The sequence below is a fragment of the Bubalus kerabau genome, chromosome 20 (genome assembly GCF_029407905.1).
Source record: "Bubalus kerabau isolate K-KA32 ecotype Philippines breed swamp buffalo chromosome 20, PCC_UOA_SB_1v2, whole genome shotgun sequence".
In the NCBI taxonomy this organism is placed as follows: domain Eukaryota; kingdom Metazoa; phylum Chordata; class Mammalia; order Artiodactyla; family Bovidae; genus Bubalus; species Bubalus kerabau.
Window position 1 is genome coordinate 36,698,430 of NC_073643.1, and position 19,854 is coordinate 36,718,283.

Consider the following 19,854-nt stretch of genomic DNA (forward strand, 5'->3'; position numbering starts at 1 on the left):
TTGGAATCTGGCCAGGCTGTTCTTGCAACCAGGAGTACCTTTTACAGGGCTATGTTAAAATAGTTTTTTTCCTCTCTGATGATCATAGTCCTCCCAGGGCCCTTAGGTGGGGGGCATGAAGTGTGGGGAACCACTCTGTGCTCTGTGGGGAAGCATTTCAGTGTGTTGCCAAAGGAAGCTGATCACAGTCTATGGCTGTGCCACCATTTATATAGTTAAATTTGGTTGGGTGACACACTGAAAAAACTGTTCCTACGGTGTTACGTCTTGAACAGGTCAACTCAGACTCAACGCATTTCAAAGCCCCATCACCCTTTTAACTAAATACGCTGTATTTTGCAGTGATTGGTTCCACAGGAAGCTAATCTTCTGAAAGTGAGTATTTGTAGGGACAGAGGTATGGGTGGAGATTTTAGAACAGGCAAACAGTGATCTGTGACCAGAGGGGCACTGGTGGACTCCACAAAGCACTCGGCAAACCATGGACTCCAAATTTATCCACTGGATTAATGTGTCCCTCACTTCCTGTCCCTTTTGCTCGGCTTGTTTTAACTACTACAGAAGCAAGAGCTTCCGTTTCCTGCCTTAATACAGCATGGTTTTCATTTAGGAAAATCCTCCTCCATTTTTTTTTTTTTTTTAATACCAAAGGAACTCCAGCCTCTTGAGTGTGTTGGTGGAGGTGAGCCCACATTCTTGGAGCTCATTTTAGAGCCTGTTTAGGTCCTGATTGATGAGCCCTTTGCTCTCACCCGAGCCCTGGTGAGAGGAGGAGAGGTTGGTGGGGGTGGGAGGGCCTGGTCCTGAGGCACCACCACCCTCTGTTCTGCGGAATGGCTGGGCTTTCAAGAGGGAAAGATTAAGCTGTGTGTGGGGTGGTGCCCAGCAAGGGGGTGACAACTTTGGAAAGCCCAGTAGAGCTTAAGGACTGTCTGAAAGGGCCAGTGTGTGATCCCTCTCCAGAGGTGATAAAGGAGAGAATAGGTGAGGGGACTCCTGACCCCTCACCGCCTCTGCCCATTTCCAAGTCACTTCTCTAATAGCAAAACCAAGTGCCGGCTGTAGGTGCTTCTTCCCTGCTGGGGTGTTCCTGGGTTTTGGTGTCTTTGTGACAGGTTTATGGGGGTAGGGTGGTCAGCCTGTGGCCAGCAGCAATTCTCTGCCCAAATCTTCATTGTTAGTGAGGTCCCCACCAAACTTAGTTGCTGCAGCGAATGGAGTGCCTTTTATTAATGAAATTAATCTATCTCTCATTGTCAGTGATGCACAGACCATATTTAACGAATGACTATTATGGAAAAATTGTGTACTCCCCCTAGTACATCCTCCACAATCAAGCACTAGACTGCTTAAATGAGAGAGCCATATCATATCTGATTGCTTTCTCTCTTTACCCAAGCTAAGATTTGGGCAGGAAAAGCTGATCCTAGGATCTCCTGTTTTAAGGGCTGTTGTAGAAATCGAATGTAGAAATCGATTACTTTCAGTAATGGTGGGCCTCTTGAGCGTTCGGGTCAGACCTTGAAGTAGATGAGCAAGGAGATTTTCTGTTGCTGCAGGAATCACCTGTAATGATCTTGTAATAAAGTTCACAGTGGACCTGGCATTGGGGTTTATTATGGTTTGCACACCCTTGCCTTACCTGCCTGCGGGGTTGTCGCTCTGACAGCATGGGGCTGCATGCTGTTCTCCACTTAGCCTGCAACCTTTCCTGTCTGGCCCTTCTCCTTTCTAGGAGCTCCTGACTTGGCTTTTTTTTTTTTTTCAATCTATGCCTTATTGTACTTTTCTGGCCTTATATCCTGAAACTCTTCCTTAAAAGCCATGCTGTTGTGCTGCTGCTCTTCCAGATTTAGCAGAAGGCAATGGCACCCCACTCCAATACTCTTGCCTGGAGAATCCCATGGACGCAGGAGCCTGGTAGGCTGCAGTCCGTGGGGTCGCTAAGAGTCGGACACGACTGAGCGTTCACTTTCATTTTGCATTTTTGATAAACCTTCCTCATCATAGTTAATCTTCCCTGCTGTGAACGTCACCTGGACTCCATGCCAGGAAGACGAACCCAGATGTTTGCAGTGCCAGAGAGATACTACAAGTGAGCAAAGAAGTCCTGAGGAAGAGCATAGGAGTGGTGAGGCCTGTGGTCAGCTGGGTCCTTGCTAAATAATGTAACAGATGTGCTGTCCGCATGCTGGCCCTGTGATGACAGGCATACCGCCTTCTACTGCATTTTGCTTTGTTACATTTTTTACCAGTTGAAGGTTTGTGACAACCCTGAACCGAGCAAGTCTGTAGGGTCAATTTTTCTAAGAGCAGTATTTTATAATTAAGGTATGTTCATTATTATTTTTTAAGACATAATGCTGTTGTACACTTCATGGATTATAGTATGGCGTAAAGACACAATTTTGTATTTACCGGAAAACCAGAAAAATTGTATGATTTTCTGTATTGCAACATTTGCTTTATTGCAGTGGTCTGTAACTGAACTCACATTATCTCTGAGGTGTCCCTGCAATTTCAAGAGAAGCTGAAACATTCAAATTTTTGCTGAAAACTTTAGGTCTCTCCAAATACCATTTGGTCAGACACAAATTTCCCTGCAGCTCACCTTTGGCCCAAGAACTGTCATTTTGCAACTCTTGGTTCATCATTCCCAAGATGCTTGCCCTGTTAGAGCCTTTGGGTGGAGTTATTTGGTTCAGGGTCTTATCTGACCAGTAGGTTGTGAACTCTTTGAAGTCACGAACTAGATCTTATCCTGATTTGTATTAGAACTTAACCTAGGCGCAATATAGACTATAGACCAACAGTCAATAAATATTTGCCAAACTTGGCATCTGCTGGGTGCTCTAGGACAAAGACTTAACCTGCATTCAAACTAACCACAGGCATGGGTGAGCTGTGTGAACTGTCAGGCATAGAAGCACACTTAAGACCAGCAGGATCAGTTACACAAGGCTGACTTCTCTCAGATAATGTCTTAAGCATCAGAAGTCGGAGACCCACACTCATTTCTAAAGCTGGTTTTAAGAAGTGAGTGACTCTGGTGTGTGGGTAATGGCTAGTGTGTAATTACTCTTGTTTTGAGTTGCTTGTAAGCCTCATTTGCATATAGAATTATCTGTTTAACATTTTCAAAAGTCAGAATAACTGTGACTCATTACTGACTTTGTCTAATGTTAGTGACCTAAAGCTGTCAAGGTGAGCTGTTAAGTATTGAGTTCTGTCCAGTGATTTTGCATTTGATTACTTGCTGAATGTATTTCTTTTTCTGAGCCTCAGTTTAGGGAATATGTGGTTGATCACCATACAGAAGAAACACAAGTATAAAACCACCTTCTGCCTGGTAATTCTTGGTGAGGATATCAGAGGAATGATAAATCTAGTTTAAGATACAGTTTTGTCATTCTTAAAATAAACCTTCAATGTGTATGATCAGCCCTTTCACTTATGGCTTTTGGTTAATGAGGGGAAAGTGTTGTAATAGAAGGGAAAAAAAGGTAAGGGCATCTGATATCCTAGATTTAAAAATAAATTTCTTCCCATAAAACCTTATAAAGTCGGCCTGAGGAACACAGTGTGGTGATTTCGTTGGATCTTGATATGTACGACACATAACTGCTCAGAAGGCAAAAATGCAACAGAAAAAGCCTTGAAAATTTAAGAGATGAAATGACTCTAACAAGTCTGCGTGTTCTTTCTCATTCATAACCCCTTGGGAAAAAAACTGATCACTTTTTCCCAGTTAGTCCTAAGCAGATGACTCCTTTTATAATGGATGGCAGGCAGCACCCTGTAAGGTTAAGAGGAGATACACAGCCAAAGCCCACAGGTTGCAGAGAGAGAAGAGGCACCCCTCTAGGCCAGTCCGAGGCACCCCAGTGTGCTCAGCAGATGGGTTGCTTTCCGGCTGCATTCTTCGCTTTAGCGAACATCTGAACTCTTAAAATATGCAAAGTTCTGTTTTGTTCAGGTGCCCAGACAGGGCTGAGTAGTGGGAAATAGACTGGCCTGGAAACCAAACTGAATGGGAAAACCTCCTTTCCCAGAGGATTCCTGTCACAGATTTGTGGCCAGCTTCCTTCCACTTTGGATTATTTTTCTTCATAAAGTTGAAAAATACAGCTGTGCATGGCACTTTCCTTCCTGTGAGAGGTTTTGCCTGTAGAGTCAGTGGTCTGTGAGCAGTGCCTGTTTTTGAGGGTAAAGTGCTGTTGACATTGTCTAGTGATGCTGGGGTTGTCTCCTCACCACAGCTTTACTCAGAAGTAAGTGGAACGTTTTATCCCCCAGTTTCCAAGGAATCAATGAATTATTGTTTTCCAGCTTTGAATAGTGTTTGCCAAGTTTGTAATATGTGGTTCTGGTTGTAATCCAGACTGGTGCTGGTCAGATTATGTCAATAACTGATAAAGCCTATAGAATTACATTCAGAGGGCATTTTTTTATTTAAGAGTGTCTTCCTTATGGATTTAGTTTTCAAAGCCCTCTTCCTCTGCTGGGATTGGTTAAGAACTGTGTGTGCCTGAGGCACAGGGGCTGAGATCCGTGCCCCTCCCCCACCACGTTTTTAACAAAGCCTTTGGGCTTCCCTAGCGGCTCAGACAGTAAAGAATCAGCCCGCAGTTCGGGAGACCTGGGTTCAACCTCTGGATTGAGAAGATCCCCTGGAGAAGGGTGTGGCCACCCACTCCAGTATTCTTGCCTGGAGAATCCCATGGACAGGGGAGCCTGGCAGGCTACAGTCCATGGGGTCGCAGAGTCAGACATGCCTGAGCCACTAAGCACAGCTGGTACTAGATTCCAGTGGATTTAGATTGTTGGGAAATTCAAATTTGTTTTTTCAAATTTTTATTGAAGAATAGTTGATTTACAATGTTGTGTTAGTTTCAGGTGTATAGCAAAATGACTGAGTTATACAAATATCCACTCTTTTTTAGATTCTTTTCCCATATAAGTCATTACAGAGTATTGAGTAGAGTTCCCTTGCCAAACAGTAGGTCCTTATTAGTTACCTATTTTGTATGTAATAGTGTGTATATATATCAATCCCAATCTCCCAATTTATACCCCCGCTTTACACTCTGGTAACCAAAAGTTTCTTTTCTACATCCAAAGCTATTTCTGTTTTGTCATTTTTCACAGAATAAGAACCAAAAAAAATTAAAATTTGTATCGAAACACAAAAGTCCTGAGTATCCAAAACAGTCTTGAAAAAGAAAACCAGAGCTGAAGGAATAACACTCCCTAACTTCAGACTGTGCTACAAAGCTGCAGTGATCACATTTATTTTTCAAATCCAACTTTCTTCCCTCCATGCCATTTCACTTCAAGTATTTGTTGATTACTCCTTGATTTCAGTTAATAGAAATTTCAGGGATGACGGAAATGGCTTCTCCCTGCTAGCCACAGGTGGTTGGACACATGGATAGTGGCTGGTGCCCCTGAGACCCTGAAGTCCTAGTTTTCTGTAATCTTGATTAGTTTAAGTATGAATGTCAGGGTCACTTGGCTGGGTGCTGCTGGATAGGAAAGCAGGGGTTTACAGAACAGTGGGGGATTTCTCCTCTATTTGAAGACTTAGCTCTTCTCATTCTGTGAGGTCTGGGTAGGGGTCTTGCCAGGAAAAGGGCTCAGCAAGCAGATTATTGCCGTGCACTGTTGAACCCTTTGCTCTTCAGCTGCAGATAAAACCTGTTTAAAACTTGAGCCGGTCTCTGCGGAGGGGCCTCTGGCATGTTGGGCAAACGGTGGGCCGGACAGTCATCTCTCAGCAGATTAGCAGAAAGAGTATCTACGGCTGGGCTCCATTGTTGGAAGAGTGGTGCACCCTTTGTGCAAGAACAAGGGAAATTTGTGTTATGACACTGGCTGACAAACTGTATAATGAAAGCTGCGGTTGGCAGTAACTAAATTCCCTAAGGTTTCTTTCCTCTGCGCTTTGGTCCTGAAAGGTGCAGAAGTGCTTTTGACAGCATCTGTCCTGCTGATAGATGGGTTGTTTTGACAGGAGAATCTGAAACCTTCAACCAATAACACACTCAGATGTCGGGCCTAGTAAGGCTGACCATGTTTGCCGAAATAAGTGAGATGCCTTAGACCTGTGTGCCTGTCAGCTGCCACCTGAGAAAAAAGGTCTCCTAGGTAAAAGTTTTTCACTAATTAACTCTTAAATTGTTACTCAGACCCTTCTCTGCACAGTTCTTGGACCAAAGTATATGGATATCTTTCATCTTGGAGAAATGAACGTTGTCAGGAAGTGTGGCAGTCAAAGAGTTTAAAAAAAAAAGTCTTTATATGTTATGCCAGGGTGTGGGTGGGGGATGACCATGTACACAGCAGCATGATTCACAATAACCAAAAGATGGAACCAAGCCTAATATCTATCAGCTTTTATAGGGAGAAACAAAATACGGAAGATACATGCACACACAGGTAAATGATGGAATACTATTCAGCCACAAAAAGGAGCAGGAACGCATGACACGTGTCACAGTGTGGGTGCACCTTGAGGACACTGCGCTGAGTGAAATCAGCCAGACACTAAAGGTACTGACGGCCCCACTCGTGTGAAGTACCTCTCAAGTCCAGGTCACACAGGCAGCATGTAGAGTGAAGGGGGGTAGCCAGACCCCGGAGGGAGGGGAGAATGGGAAGTTAGTGTTTAATGGGTGATGAGTTTCAGTTGGAAAAGTTGTAGAAGTGCTGGGGAGGGATGGATGGTAGTGTTGGTTGTATAACAGTGAGAATGTACTTAATGTCCCTAAACTGTACACGGAAACATGGTCAAGATGGTACACTATAGGTTGTGTGTGTTTTACCACAATAGGAAAATATTTATACTGAGAGTGTGTCTCCCAGAGATTAGCAAACAAGAAAAATGTCTGCGGATTTTACTTCAGATTGTGCTTGTCAGGGAGAAGAAAGTAAATATTTTCCCTGTTTTTTGATAAAGCAGTTGGTAATCACATAAAAATTCAGAGCTCGAGCTTCTCTTGAAAATGAAGGAGACTTGGTCTTCACCCACCCTCGTTTTGGGAACCAGGTACAGATGGCCCCTTTAGGTGGCAGGCAGGTGAGTGGACACGGCTGTGTCAGCCTCATTCCCCGCTTTGTACCATGATTTATTTTTCAGACTTAAAAGCTCTTTGTCCCAAAGCAGTGTCATTCCAAGGGACCTGAGCCTCAGCTACTGTATTCTCTTTGTGTTGGTGAAAGGCGCTGAGAGCAGAATTACTCTTAGAGGCAGTCTGGGTTGGTGATACGTGGCTTTTCCAGTTGATCGAGAATCGAAAAATCGCTTCATCCAGGCAGACCAAGTAAATGCTTAGATTTCCACTTAAAAGTCTCTTGAACTTATTGCTACTTCCTGGAATCTCCGTGTTAAGTACTGATGCTGTCTGGCTTCTTGATAAAAGTAGCTTATGGAATCCCCCTTTATCAAGTTGCCTTATCTTTAAAAGCAGAATTTGTACAAGGTTTTTTTTGTTTTTGTTTTTGTTTTTACTTTATTTTGTATTGGAGTATAGTTGATTAACAATGTTGTGTTAGTTGCAGGTAGGTGTACAGCAGAGTAATTCATATGTTACAGTTATGCATATACATATATGTATTCTTTTTCAAATTCTTTTACAAGTTACTACAGAGTATTGAGTAGAGTTCCCTATGTTATACAGTAGGTCCTTGTTGGCCATCTGTTTTAAATATAACACTAGATACAGCGTTTTTGAAATGTAAATAAATTGTGTGTGCTCTTTAAGGGAAAAAATAGAGACCAAGGAGAGTTGTGATTTTAAATGTCTTTATTCTAATCCTGAGTTCCTAAAGGATCTGGACTTTTCTGGCTCAGGGATTGAGGGAAGTGATTTCCTTTCAGATTGTTCAGAACAGAGCCACCAGGCCTAGCTTGGGCCCTAGATCCTGTGAACCCCAGCTCCTGCCCTGGCCACAAGTTATTCATTTTGAAACTAGATCAGAGGTTGAAAAATGGTGATCCTCTGCTTAAATGTGTTCTGCAGATTTATGTTTGCAGAGATGTGGTCCACATGCACTGCCAGATTTTTACATATACATTTAAAGAATTTAAAAGACTTAACATAAAATTTCAGAGCTCAGGCTTCTTGAAAATGAAGGAGACTGGTCTGTACCACCCTTCTTTTGGGAAACAGGTACAAATGGCCTCTTTAGGTGGCAGGCAGGTTGAGTGGGCACTGCTGTGTCAGCCTCATTCCACACCTGGCAGGTGACCACCTGCATCACTTGTTTGCCCTTCCAGCTCTTGGCTTTGTGGTTTCTGAGTCTTTCTCTCAAGCCTGCTCCAGCTTAGCAACTCCCCATTACCTGAGATGATATGAATGTCACAGTCCTTATCAACTCACACTACCTGTAGAACCAGAAACAAGACTTCTGCCCCACATTGTCATGATAACATGCTCATCATAGGAGAAACTTTTAGTCCATTCAGTCCTTTCTGTGATAGGAAAGACCTCTCTTCATTTGTGGATTTTCTGTTCCAAGTCTAACCTGTTGATTTCTGTGTTAAGTATCTCATTGTAAATACTCCCAAGAACAGACAAGCTCACACTTGACTTCAATAGGTGGTTTAAAAATTACCACCTTCAATTTTTATGGTAACATAATCCCTGGACAAATTGCTTTTAATTCAGGCTGTGCCCCGAACACAGATGTACCATTAATTTCAAGGGTGGTTTGACTTTTATTTAGATAAATGTCTTGAGTTGCCAGTGAAATGGCTCTCAGCTCTGGCTTAGTATTGATTGGAATGTCTCTGGAGGAAGCTTAAAAGAAAGTTGCCACTTAATGTGATACTGGGCCCCTTAAGAGACTTTGAACTCTCGATTCGTAGTACTTGTTAATTGGCAGTAATGGCAATGGAATTAATAGCTGAGATGAAAAATGTTAGCCAGCTCCTTTGGCGCACACAGGATTGGATGTATTTTGGTGGCAGAGAGTGAGGCACAGCAAGGGCCTGTGTGGACCACATCTGTGTGGATTCTGTTCCTGAAAGATCAAGCTGGTCTGGGTTGAGGGTGTGCTCTGGGAAGCTCAGCAGATCAAACATTGCCCTGCTTGGTCCTTGTCTCCCTCTGAGAATGGGGTCACAGATGGGCTGAAGGGGAGAGGGATGTAATTCTGAGTCATGTGATAGACGCTGTCGTCTTGAGAACGCTGCTGGCATGTGAGGCTTTGGTTCACACCAACGAGATTTCCTATGACACTGCTCCTCTCTGGCATGATTATCACTTGAAATATTTGTTCATCGATGGTAGGAATGCCATGTTCATATAAACCTTATGATTAAGATCTTACATTGCTCACTTATTAAATAGTCCTTTCAACTTTAACTATACATGCGAGCGAGTGTTGATCCTGAAGTTTTTGTTTAGACCAAAGTCTCTCAACCTCTGAATGTTACTGTTAGCAGTGAAGGCTGGATCTGTCCTTAAGGGCTATCCTGTCCTTTGGAGGTTGTTTAGCAGCATCCTTTTCCTCTCCCCACCAGATGCTAGTAGGATCCTCCCCTCCTCTTCCCTTCAGTCGTGACAACCAGAAATGTCTACAGACTTTGCCAAATGTCATCCATGGTTGGGGACCACTGATTTTTAGTCAGTGAAGGATCAGACTCCCTTTACTGCTTCTAAATAGTGTTTGATGCCTTAGTAAAACAGTAATTTTTCAAAATGCCATTTGATAGGATGCCAGGCATTTGGACCAGCATGGTGGTCACAGAATCCCTCTGTCCATGGAATTCTCCAGGCAAGAATACTGTAGTGGGTTGCCATTTCCTTCTCCAAGGATCTTCCCGACACAGGGATTGAACCCTGGTCTCCTGCATTGCAGGCAGATTCTTTACTCTCTGAGCCACCAGGGTTACTTAAAATAGTACATGAGATGGGGGCAGTTATGAGTAAGAGGGATTATTCCTCCTGGGGAGGGATGGGTAGATGATTCCTAAATTTGGGAGTATTGACTGAATTTTTTCTTTGTTTTTTTGCTCTCCTTTTTCCAGAAACCTGAGTTACAACAAACTTTCTGAGATTGATCCTGCTGGTTTTGAAGACTTGCCGAATCTACAAGAAGTGTGAGTGCTTTTCCTCAAACTTTGGGGGGTTGGTGGGCAGGATGGCAAGCTCCTGGGGAAGACCCTCTCTTGTGGCAGCGCCACTCTTTCCCCTGGATCAGCAGTCTGAACCTTGTGAGAGGGGACATCTTCTGGGGGCTGTTGGAGACAAAAGGTCCTGCCTACGTAGCACTCCTTTACTGAAGCCCCTCTCTTCTTCCTGGGCAGTCAGTGATGGGCGTGTCCAGCAGGTGTGAATTTATTGGAAATCACATGCCCACGGGGACTGTACAGGCTTGTGGAAAGCCTTGGGGGCCCAGGGGGCTAACACACCTGGCTGGTACTTGCCCCAGTCCCCAGGGCACTAGAGCAGCCTGCTCTGCTGGCGCAAATCAGCCGGCCCACCCCTTCTCTTTCCCAGGAATCCAAGGTATAGGGAAATGGATAAGAAGGCTGATTTTTCTCTCCCGACCTCCAAACAGAACTAGACATTACTGTCTTTAGAACGCCAGGTCTGCTGTCCCTTGCAATGTCCTTTAAGTCAGGCCTCAGTCTTTTCTTCCTCTTTTTAATGTGAGGAATTCTGCTTTTAACGTGAATGTTAGAGTTATTCAGGATTTTAGTTCCACAGGGACTTCAAAGAAAAGTCATGCATACCCACTGCAGAAAATTTGGCAACTGTAGAAATATGTAAAACAAATTAAAATCACCAGTATTATCACCCAAGGCTAAACATTGTGGACACTTAGTGAAAAATATATACTTCTACACAAAATTTTGGAATCAAACTGTATTTATACCATGGTTTTACATCTGTTTCTTACTTCTCCTTACATTTGTGAATACTTTGTCATGTAAATTAAAAGATTTTTACTATCCCATTTCAATTTTTATGTAAAGCTACTTATACATGAATATTTCATAAATCATTCACCCATTCGCTCCTGTTGTTACTCTATTTTTAGTAGACATTAAGTGCTTTATATATTTTACTTGTTACATGTAACTGATAAAAAAAAAATCCTTGTTTATTATTTTTTGATCCCATTGTTGAGGGTTTATCTAAAGGAAATTTAATCAGATGATGCAATTTGTTAAATACTTGTGTTCTCTACCACCATCTCCAGATTCTCCAAAATGCTGTTTATGATTTCCAGGTCTGTTTAAAGAAGGTTCCAACTTCCCAAGTTAAAGGAAGATGAGAGTTGGAAGGGACGCTTGGAAATACTTTGTCCAGGGCCCTTATTTTTCCATAGGGTCATAGTGATTTGGACTAGTTTGGAAGTGGGTCATTATGCAAGTTTACTTAGTAAAAGACCACAGACTGGGTGACTTAAATAATAGCAACTTATTCTCTCTGGGTTCTGGAGGCTGGAAGTTCAAGATCAAGGTCCTGGCAGGGTTGGTTTCCTCTGGGGCCTCTCTCCTTGACTTGCAGATGGCCACCTTCCTGGCCACCTCTTGCCATGGCCTTTCCTTTCCCTGGTGCCTCTTCTGTGTGTCCAAATGTCCTCCTGTCAAAAGGGCACCAATCATACTGGATTAGAACCCATCCATATGACCTCTTTAAAAACCCTTTCTCCACATATGGTCACAAGCTGAGGTACTGAGGGCTGGAACTTCAGCCTAAGAATTTTGTGGGGGTGTGGCAGCCCACCACAGCCACCTGAAATGATAAACCCAGCCCATCAAGGAGCCAGTTTGGGCCATAACCCAGTGCTTTCCCTTAATCCAGGCTGTCTTTAACCACTTGTGGTTACTGTATTCAACTTCTGTGTGCTGAGTCTCAGAGCTTAGTGGTTTCTTTTCGAATTGGACAAAACAAAAATCATGTTATTTCTTAGGGCATCATTCAGGCTTTCATTCACTATTTCCTCAAGTACCTCCTATGTGCCAGGCGCTGCTCTGCTGCTGGGGGCACAGGACTGAATAAGGCAGACAGACAGAGCTAGGGAAGGGTTAGGTAAGAGGCATTTGCCAGTGGTGCAGGATTGAAGGGGCTTCTAAAAAAAAGTTAAGCATTTAAGATAAAGGACCTTAATGCAGTATTTGAAAAAAGAAAAATGAATGCCAAATAATAAAATAATACTAATCCATGATGAAAAAAGTACAGAAAGTTTAAGTAAAGTCTGAATCAGCTTAACTGATTATTTTTCCTTTTGCCCTAGGCTCCTGTCTGGCTTGACAGGGCTCTGTTGCTAACCATATCTTGGTTTGAAAACTTACATACTCTGCTCTGAATGAGTGTTGTTTTGCATTCACTTTCGAATTTTAAAAGTGCTACATTCAGATAGTCTTTACTCTGGCTTCGTAGTTTTCTTGGTAGCCCCCTGAATGCTCTTCCCGTTTCCCACAATCCTGGCACCTCAGACAAGCCTCGCCTGTCACAGAACCACGTTAAAAAAGGGAAAGACATGTGGGGAACAAGGAAGCCAGGAGACTCACTAGTCATACGTGTTTGGGGGGCCTAGAACAGGGTCAGGGGAGGATTTTCTCCTTTGATTTTAGAGAGGTAATAATGGAGCTGGAGTGCTCAGGGTGGTGACTGACAGGCAGGTCAAGAAAATGTGAGTGGTGTGGACAGGATGAGCTGCAAATAGAAGACAAGGCCCTCAAAGAAGGACCAGGACGAGGGCCACTGTGCCTGGTGTGCATGAGGGCGGGGTGTGTGGCCAGGGCCTGGGTCCCATGGGGCCCTGGGGGTCATGTTATGTTGTGGATCCAATGTCATCAGCCCCGCCATAGATTGGGGGCACAGTTGATGCTCCCGTGAGCCTTTGCTGTGTTCTCTCTAGCTCTCTCTTTCCATTTGTTTCTTCCCCAAACAGCCATCCAGTTTCAATTGGTTTGGTTCCCTTGACCTGTGGCTTTTAATCCCCCTTTTACTTGGTGCTTTTTTGGAACTTAATCCCCACCCAGATCTAGAACGGAGAGCATCTGACTTGCACCTGTCCTTCACTGGGGATGCCGGTTAGTCTTAAAAATAAATTTCCCGAATCACAACAGCACAGCAATGACAGTAACACCACTCAGCCTTAGAGGAAGACGGCTTCATTTCATCCTGACACCAGCTCTGTGTGATTTAAATTCTTTTCTTTACAGTCATTTTCTCCACTTTACAGAGGAGGAAATGGAAGCTCTGAGAGATTAAATAAACCTGTTCAGCGTCACCTGGTTGGTAAAGCTGAGAAAAGTGTTAGTCACTCAATTGAGTGTAACTGTTTGCAACCCCATAGACTATATCACATCAGTCTCCTCTGTGTATGGAATTCTCCAGGCAAAAGTACTGGAGTGGGTTGCCATTCCCTTCTCCAGGGGATCTTCCCAAATGAGGGATGAAACCTGGGTCTCCCACATTGCAGGTGGATTCTTTACAATCTCAGCCCCAGGAAAGCTGAGAGTTGAACTCAAATCTGTTTGATTTCCAGTTCAGTTCAGTCACTCAGTCGTGTCTGACTCTTTGCGACCCCATGATTCGCAGCACGCCAGGCCTCCCTGTCCATCACCAACTCCCAGAGTTCACCCAAACTCACATGCATCGAGTCGGTGATGCCATCCAGCCATCTCATCTTCTGTCGTCCCCTTCTCCTCCTGCCCCCAATCCCTCCCAGCATCAGGGTCTTTTCCAGTGAGTCAGCTCTTCGAATGAGGTGGCCAAAGTATTGGAGTTTCAACTTCAGCATCAGTCCTTTCAATGAATACCCAGGACTGATCTCCTTTAGGATGGATGGGTTGGACCTCCTTGCAGTCCAAGGGACTCTCAAGAGTCTTCTCCAACACTACAGTTCAAAAGCATCAATTCTTCAGCGCTCAGCTTTCTTCACAGTCCAACTCTCATATCCATACATGACCACTGGAAAAACCATAGCCTTGACTAGATGGACTTTTGTTGGCAAAGTAATATCTCTGTTTTTAATATGCTATCTAGGTTGGTCATAACTTTCCTTCGAAGGAGTAAGTGTCTTTTAATTTCATGGCTGCAGTCATCATCTGCAGTGATTTTGGAGCCCAGAAAAATAAAGTCTGACACTGTTTCCACTGTTTCCCCATCTATTTGCCATGAAGTGATGGGACCAGATGCCATGATCTTAGTTTTCTGAATGTTGGGAGAAGGCAATGGCACCCCACTCCAGTACTCTTGCCTGGAAAATCCCATGGGCGGAGGAGCCTGGTAGGCTATAGTCCATGGGGTCGCGAAGAGTCGGACACGACTGAGCGACTTCACTTTCACTTTTCACTTTCATGCGTCGGAGAAGGAGATGAGGCAGCCCACTCCAGTGTTCTTGCCTGGAGAATCCCAGGGACAGGGGAGCCTGGTGGGCTGCCGTCTGTGGGGTTGCACAGAGTCAGACATGACTGAAGCAACTTAGTAGCAGCAGCAGCAGCAGCAGCAAGCCAACTTTTTCACTCTCCTCTTTCACTTTCATCAAGAGGCTTTTTAGTTCCTCTTCACTTTCTGCGCTGTGTATTTAAGCCTGAAGCTGCACTGTCTTCACCCCCCAACCCCTCTTCTTAACCTGCAGCCTTCCACCCAAGATTTTAAAAGGATGGAAAGTCCAGTGTTTAATCTCCTCTGTCACCCTTGCTGCATTGGTCTTCTCTATCGAGGTACTTAGTATTTCCTCTGATTCCTCCAGACTCTTTGTCCAAACCCACATCACCTCGTCCAAGCCCACCTTCCCTTCTCCCTTCACATTCTGGCTTTTTTCCTTCCCCTGAGCTCCTGTTGGATTCAGGGACAGGGTGAGACTTCTCGACCCCGTCGTCTACCCTCTCTCTACTGGGTGTGTCTTCTCTTCCTCCAGCTAATGCACTCAGGAAAGTTGACCGTAGCTGGCTACTGTGCTAATAAAAAGCCCTCCGCTCCTTATGGTCATTTCTACATTTTCAGACAGTTGTGGAGCGGAGCTTGGGAACCTGGCTGCAATTGCGTAGCTAGTAAATGAGGGAGTGAGGCCTGGAGTCCCTGGTCTCACTCCTATCCCAGACTCTCCATGGCAGCACAGCCTTCCCAGGCGTGGGAGTTGTAAAGAGAGGGATCACTCCTTGTGAGTACAGTGTCGTGTACTGGGAGGATGTGAGTTTGGTAGTAGGCAAACCTGGCTTGGAGTCCTGCTTCTGCCCCTTACCAGGACTGAGTCCCCGGGCAAGGTACTTCCTTCTGTGCTGCCTCTGGAACATGGGCGTAGTGACGTGTTATCCAGTTACAAATACAGTAACTATGCATTGGATCTGATTTCCAGAGCATTGTACATGGGCAAGGCTCTATGCTGTGTGTTCAGTCTCTCAGTCATGTCCGACTCTGTGCGGCCCCGTGGACGATAGTCCGCCAGGCTCCTCTGTCCATGGAATTTTTCAGGCAAGAATACCGGAGTGATTGCCATTTCCTCCTCCAGGGGATCTTCCTGACCCAAAGACTGAACCCGTGTCTCCTGCACTGGCAGGCAGTTTCTTTACTACTGAGACACTTGTGAAGCCCAGGGGCACACTGTATATTATTTATCTTCTACTACTTTGAGAATCCCAGAGCTGCCCTCCACAACCCCCCCACCCCGCCACTGAGCTGGGTGGCTTGTTAAGATACAAATCCTTGGGGGCTGATAGGGTGAACCCTTTACCAGCATGACTACCCCTGGTGCCCAGTGTCATACTGTGGGATGGATGACACAAATTCCCAGGGCCCAGAGCAGTGGAACTTGTCATTGATAAAGATCCAGTCCTTTCCTGAAGGGAATCCTAATACATCGTGCAGGCAGGAAGAGGCAGTGAGGAGCAATGGGTGGGGAGATGGAGAAGAATATTAAAGAAAAGAAAAAAAATCACAGTGGGCACAGTGCTTCTAAATTAACTGGGTCTTCCAGGGGCTGTCAGTTCTCCTGAAACCTGCACAGCCACCAGCCACCACTTGAGTCTGGAAACCTCAGCACGAGGGGAACCACAGGCTGGCAAAGCCGTGGTCGGTGGTTTAGCAGTGGTTTTATTTTGGAGGCCGGCAACCGCAGAGCATCGTGGGCCAGTTGGAGAGAGAAAGCGAGCCGGTTGGGGGCCCCCGGAGGACCTGAGGATGTTGGCGCAGCTGCCGCCAGACCACATGGTCGTCACTGCCCGCAGCGCTGAGGAAAGCCCACCAGGGAGAGCCTCCAGCCAGGAGTCCTGGACTGCGAGGCTCCTCTATTAATAAGAGGGGCTATTTATACCGTCCTCCTTCAGAACTGCGCTCGGATCGCGTTACTGCTGCCTGGCCCGGGAATGCCTAACGTGGGTGCTGCCGTGTGCTTTCCAGGGCCGTTGACCTAAAAGGTTCTGAAGGCGCCGAGAAAGGCTGAGCGTGCCTGCCTTTGGGTATTTATGGCTCGCCCTGTGGTGGCCCAGGCTTCTGCTGCCCCTGTGTGCGCGTGTGTGCAGTGTGTTTCAGGGGAGGGTTGAAATCATAAGGGGGTGTCACTTGAGGCACTGCTTTTTGGCTGTGAATCACCACCACCTGTTAAGCATTTACTATATATCTGGCTCTCTCCTGGGCTGTTAGATTTAGTGATTTCAGCCAGATCCTGCCAAAACTGTATGGAGTTGGGGCTTGTCCTTTGCACATTTGGTGGAGAAGAAAGCTAAGGCGCAGTGAGGTTCAGTGACCCACTGAAGGCCGTTTGATTGGTATGGGATTAGCTCAGGGTTAAATGGACCCGGGTCTGTCTGATTTAAACATTTGAACTGTATCATCTCCTCCTAATAATCCCTGCTCTGCTGTGCGGTAACGTGGTCTCAGTCTCTTCTTTTAACGTGAGGTGATGAATTAGTGCCTTGCTTCAAGGGCTGACATGTTATTCAGTGACACATGGCACGGAAAATCCTCCGCACAGAGCCTGGCACACAGAGCTAAGTGTTTGCCTTTATTGTCGTTTCTAAGTGTTGATTTAGAGGAACTGTATTCTGTGTCATGATACTGAAATACCCGTACCTGTCCAGCTGGTATGCAAACTGTAAGTCTTGCCAAAGTTGGTAACGTAGTCTGCCTTATTCTCGAGTAGCTGAAAGCGCTGATAACGGCTATTGATGAAGTGGTCCTAACTCCACAGTGGCTCCTACCTGCTACTGCTGACTTTCTCCCACTTCAGAAACAAAACGAACTGATATGGCACCCCCCAGCCCAACTTTGACCCATATTAACGGCAGCTCACTTTGTGTTTGGAAACAACCAGTGTCTAGAAAATTAGTGAATCAACTACATCAGTCGTGGTTCATTCATATCATTCATCGTAGCAGAGGAGCACTTCACCTCTGGTTAAAAGATTTAGGGAGATCCCCAAGATCTATTACTAAGGGGAAACTGGCGCAGAATAGTCTGTGTAAGACACAGGCATCTGTGAGGAAGAAAACCGTGTGTTCATCTGCAGCGGCCTGCAGCTGGAGCTTCCTCTTGGAGGCAAACCAGGGGGCGGGGCGGGGGCAGTGGTGGCTTTCAATATATATTCCTGGTGTTCTTTTTTTGAAACAGTTTGGAATTTCACTGTGTACTTATATCAGCTATTCAGTAAGTAAGTAGAGCCAAACAGTTTTTAAAAAACAGAAAGGGCTATAACTCGAAGTGATCCTGTGGGTTTGTTTTTCACTGTTTGTTGATGCCTGATTTGATTGAGGCAGTCAGTAATAAAAGTTCTCTGAAGCATCCTTTTTAACATTCTGCATCTTGCATGATGTGAAAACTTCCTTTCACCAAGTCCAGTAAATGGAAGTTTCAGAGAGAGAGAGCTGAGGGGGCCCAGTAGGCTGGGAAAGGCCAACGTCCAGGTTCTGCCCCAAGAGTGGGATGGGGAATGGGGGGATGGGGAGGCGGTCTATGCAAAGCTCTCCCGCCATCCCACCCCATGCCTTTTTCACACCTTTCCCAGCTGCAGGGCTGGGCCATTGTTCACGGTCTGATGCTTCCAGAGCATTTCTTGGTCCTAAATCATCAGGAAAAGTTTCAGTTATAGAAGCCAGATATTTAAGAAGAATTTTTAGGGCCTTTGAATGGAAGCAGATTTGGAGGGAATGAGAAGGGGGGAAAGACTGCACAGCCCTAGATATTCAGAAGATTTCATCAAACACAGTCCTAAATTCTGACAGCATCCCTACACATGGAGACTGTGCCGAATGTCCCGAGGCCCTTCTTCGGCTGGCTCTGGAGGTGGTGCTATTTTTGACTGGTCTCTATTTCAGGCTGGCAAGTTGGTCGTGTCTCAGCGGGAGTTGGGCCTTTGTTGCCTTCTGAGGGTAGTGTTCTGGTTTCAACAAGGGACAGAGCGAGCAGAGAGCCAGTGGTGGAGGAGCTGGTTGAGGTTTACTTGCCCTTCTTTTGAAGTAGAAATGATCGAGAAGTAAGCTAGCCTTGCAGATCTTCTCCTCTATGTTCCCTCTGACCTTTTAATAAATCCAGCAGCCCTGCTGATCAGAGCCTGCGATTTCTGCCTCATCTTGTTGACTCCCGGCTGCTGATCCAAACCTGAAATGCCCTGTGTACCTTCAGCGCTGTCAGCCACACCTGCACGCTCTGCTTCCAGCATTTTGGTCACGATTTGAGATACGCTAACGATGCCCCCTTTCCTTGTTCAGTTATCATTCCTAGGAGTTGGGTGGAGCAGTTTGTTGTGTGTGCAGCAGGGTGGCCCGAGACCAAACTCAATCAGCCAGAGTTCTCCTGCAGAGAAGTCCTTACTGACAACTGAAAGACAGCTACCATGTTACTATGAGGCTATAAGCTTTCTGCCTGCTAGCCTTTTCAGCTGTGGCTCTCCCGTGGCTGGCACTTGTACTTTGTTCACCTCTTGTCCAGGCCTCTCTCTCTGTCACCTTAGGATGGTGACTTATACTTAGAGACCTCACCTGTGAGGTAGAGAACAGTACAAGCGCCTGGTTCTGAACCCAGAGTCTGACAATGCAGTTACATAATGCTGTAGAGTTGCTGCTGCACCTATAAATAAATGGAAGTAACGGTTAAGAACCTGGACTTCAGGGCTTGACCCCCAGGGCCACTGCCTTTTACTGCTGGTGACCTCAGTTAAATTACTTAACATTTTAGTGATTCAGTTTCCTCATTGGTACAATGGAAATGTTAATGGGGCCTGCCTAGTAGGGCTCTAAGGACAGATTAATATATTGAAAAGCCTTCAAGAGTCAGGCCTGGCATATAATAAGCCTTCAGTAAGTTAGCTGCTGTTATTATTATTCTGACACCCCCCCGCCAAGCATATGTGTTTTAGAATAAATCTCTTAAGAAATGAAGAGTTCGTAAGCAAGCTGCCTTCTTGGCAACAGGCCCTTGACCTTAGCTTTCCTTGCCCTGGTAAGATCTGAGGATCTCATCGAGGAATATGTACATTTATGGTACTGTGAAAATTTATTAGTAGAGATTCCAACAGATGGTGAGTTTTCAGCATCCCTGTACCAAGATGGGAAACGGATCACAGCAGGGGTGGATAGATAAAAGGTGAAGCAGAAGCAGTCTGCTTTAGGGGCAGTCAGATAAGAGACTGTTAAAGTAATTAATCGTCTACTTCAGCACACAAACAAGGGCCCTTTAAGTGGAGAAAGGCTTTGCCACGTGGTACAGATCTGCTTTCTCTCCGCCAGATGCTTCAGTCATGAAGCTGTTGAAATAGACATTCTGTGTCCCTCAGCCCAGTAATTGCCAGGCTTCATCTCTAACCAGCTTTGGCACTGGAGAAAGCGAAAGGGATAATTCAAGGCCTTTGCCTCCCCCTCCCCATTCATTCTATAAAAGATGGCAGACAACC

General features: G+C 45.3%; 1 protein-coding gene across 1 annotated transcript in view; it reads left to right on the forward strand.

The window, feature by feature from the left end:
• The window catches only part of LRIG1 (leucine rich repeats and immunoglobulin like domains 1), a 115,344-nt gene that overhangs the window by 29,373 nt on the left and 66,117 nt on the right, over positions 1-19,854 (forward strand). Inside the window, exon 3 of the mRNA XM_055557190.1 lies at positions 10,034-10,105. Within this exon, the coding sequence (XP_055413165.1) occupies positions 10,034-10,105 (72 nt within the window). The remainder of the gene's footprint in view (positions 1-10,033; positions 10,106-19,854) is intronic.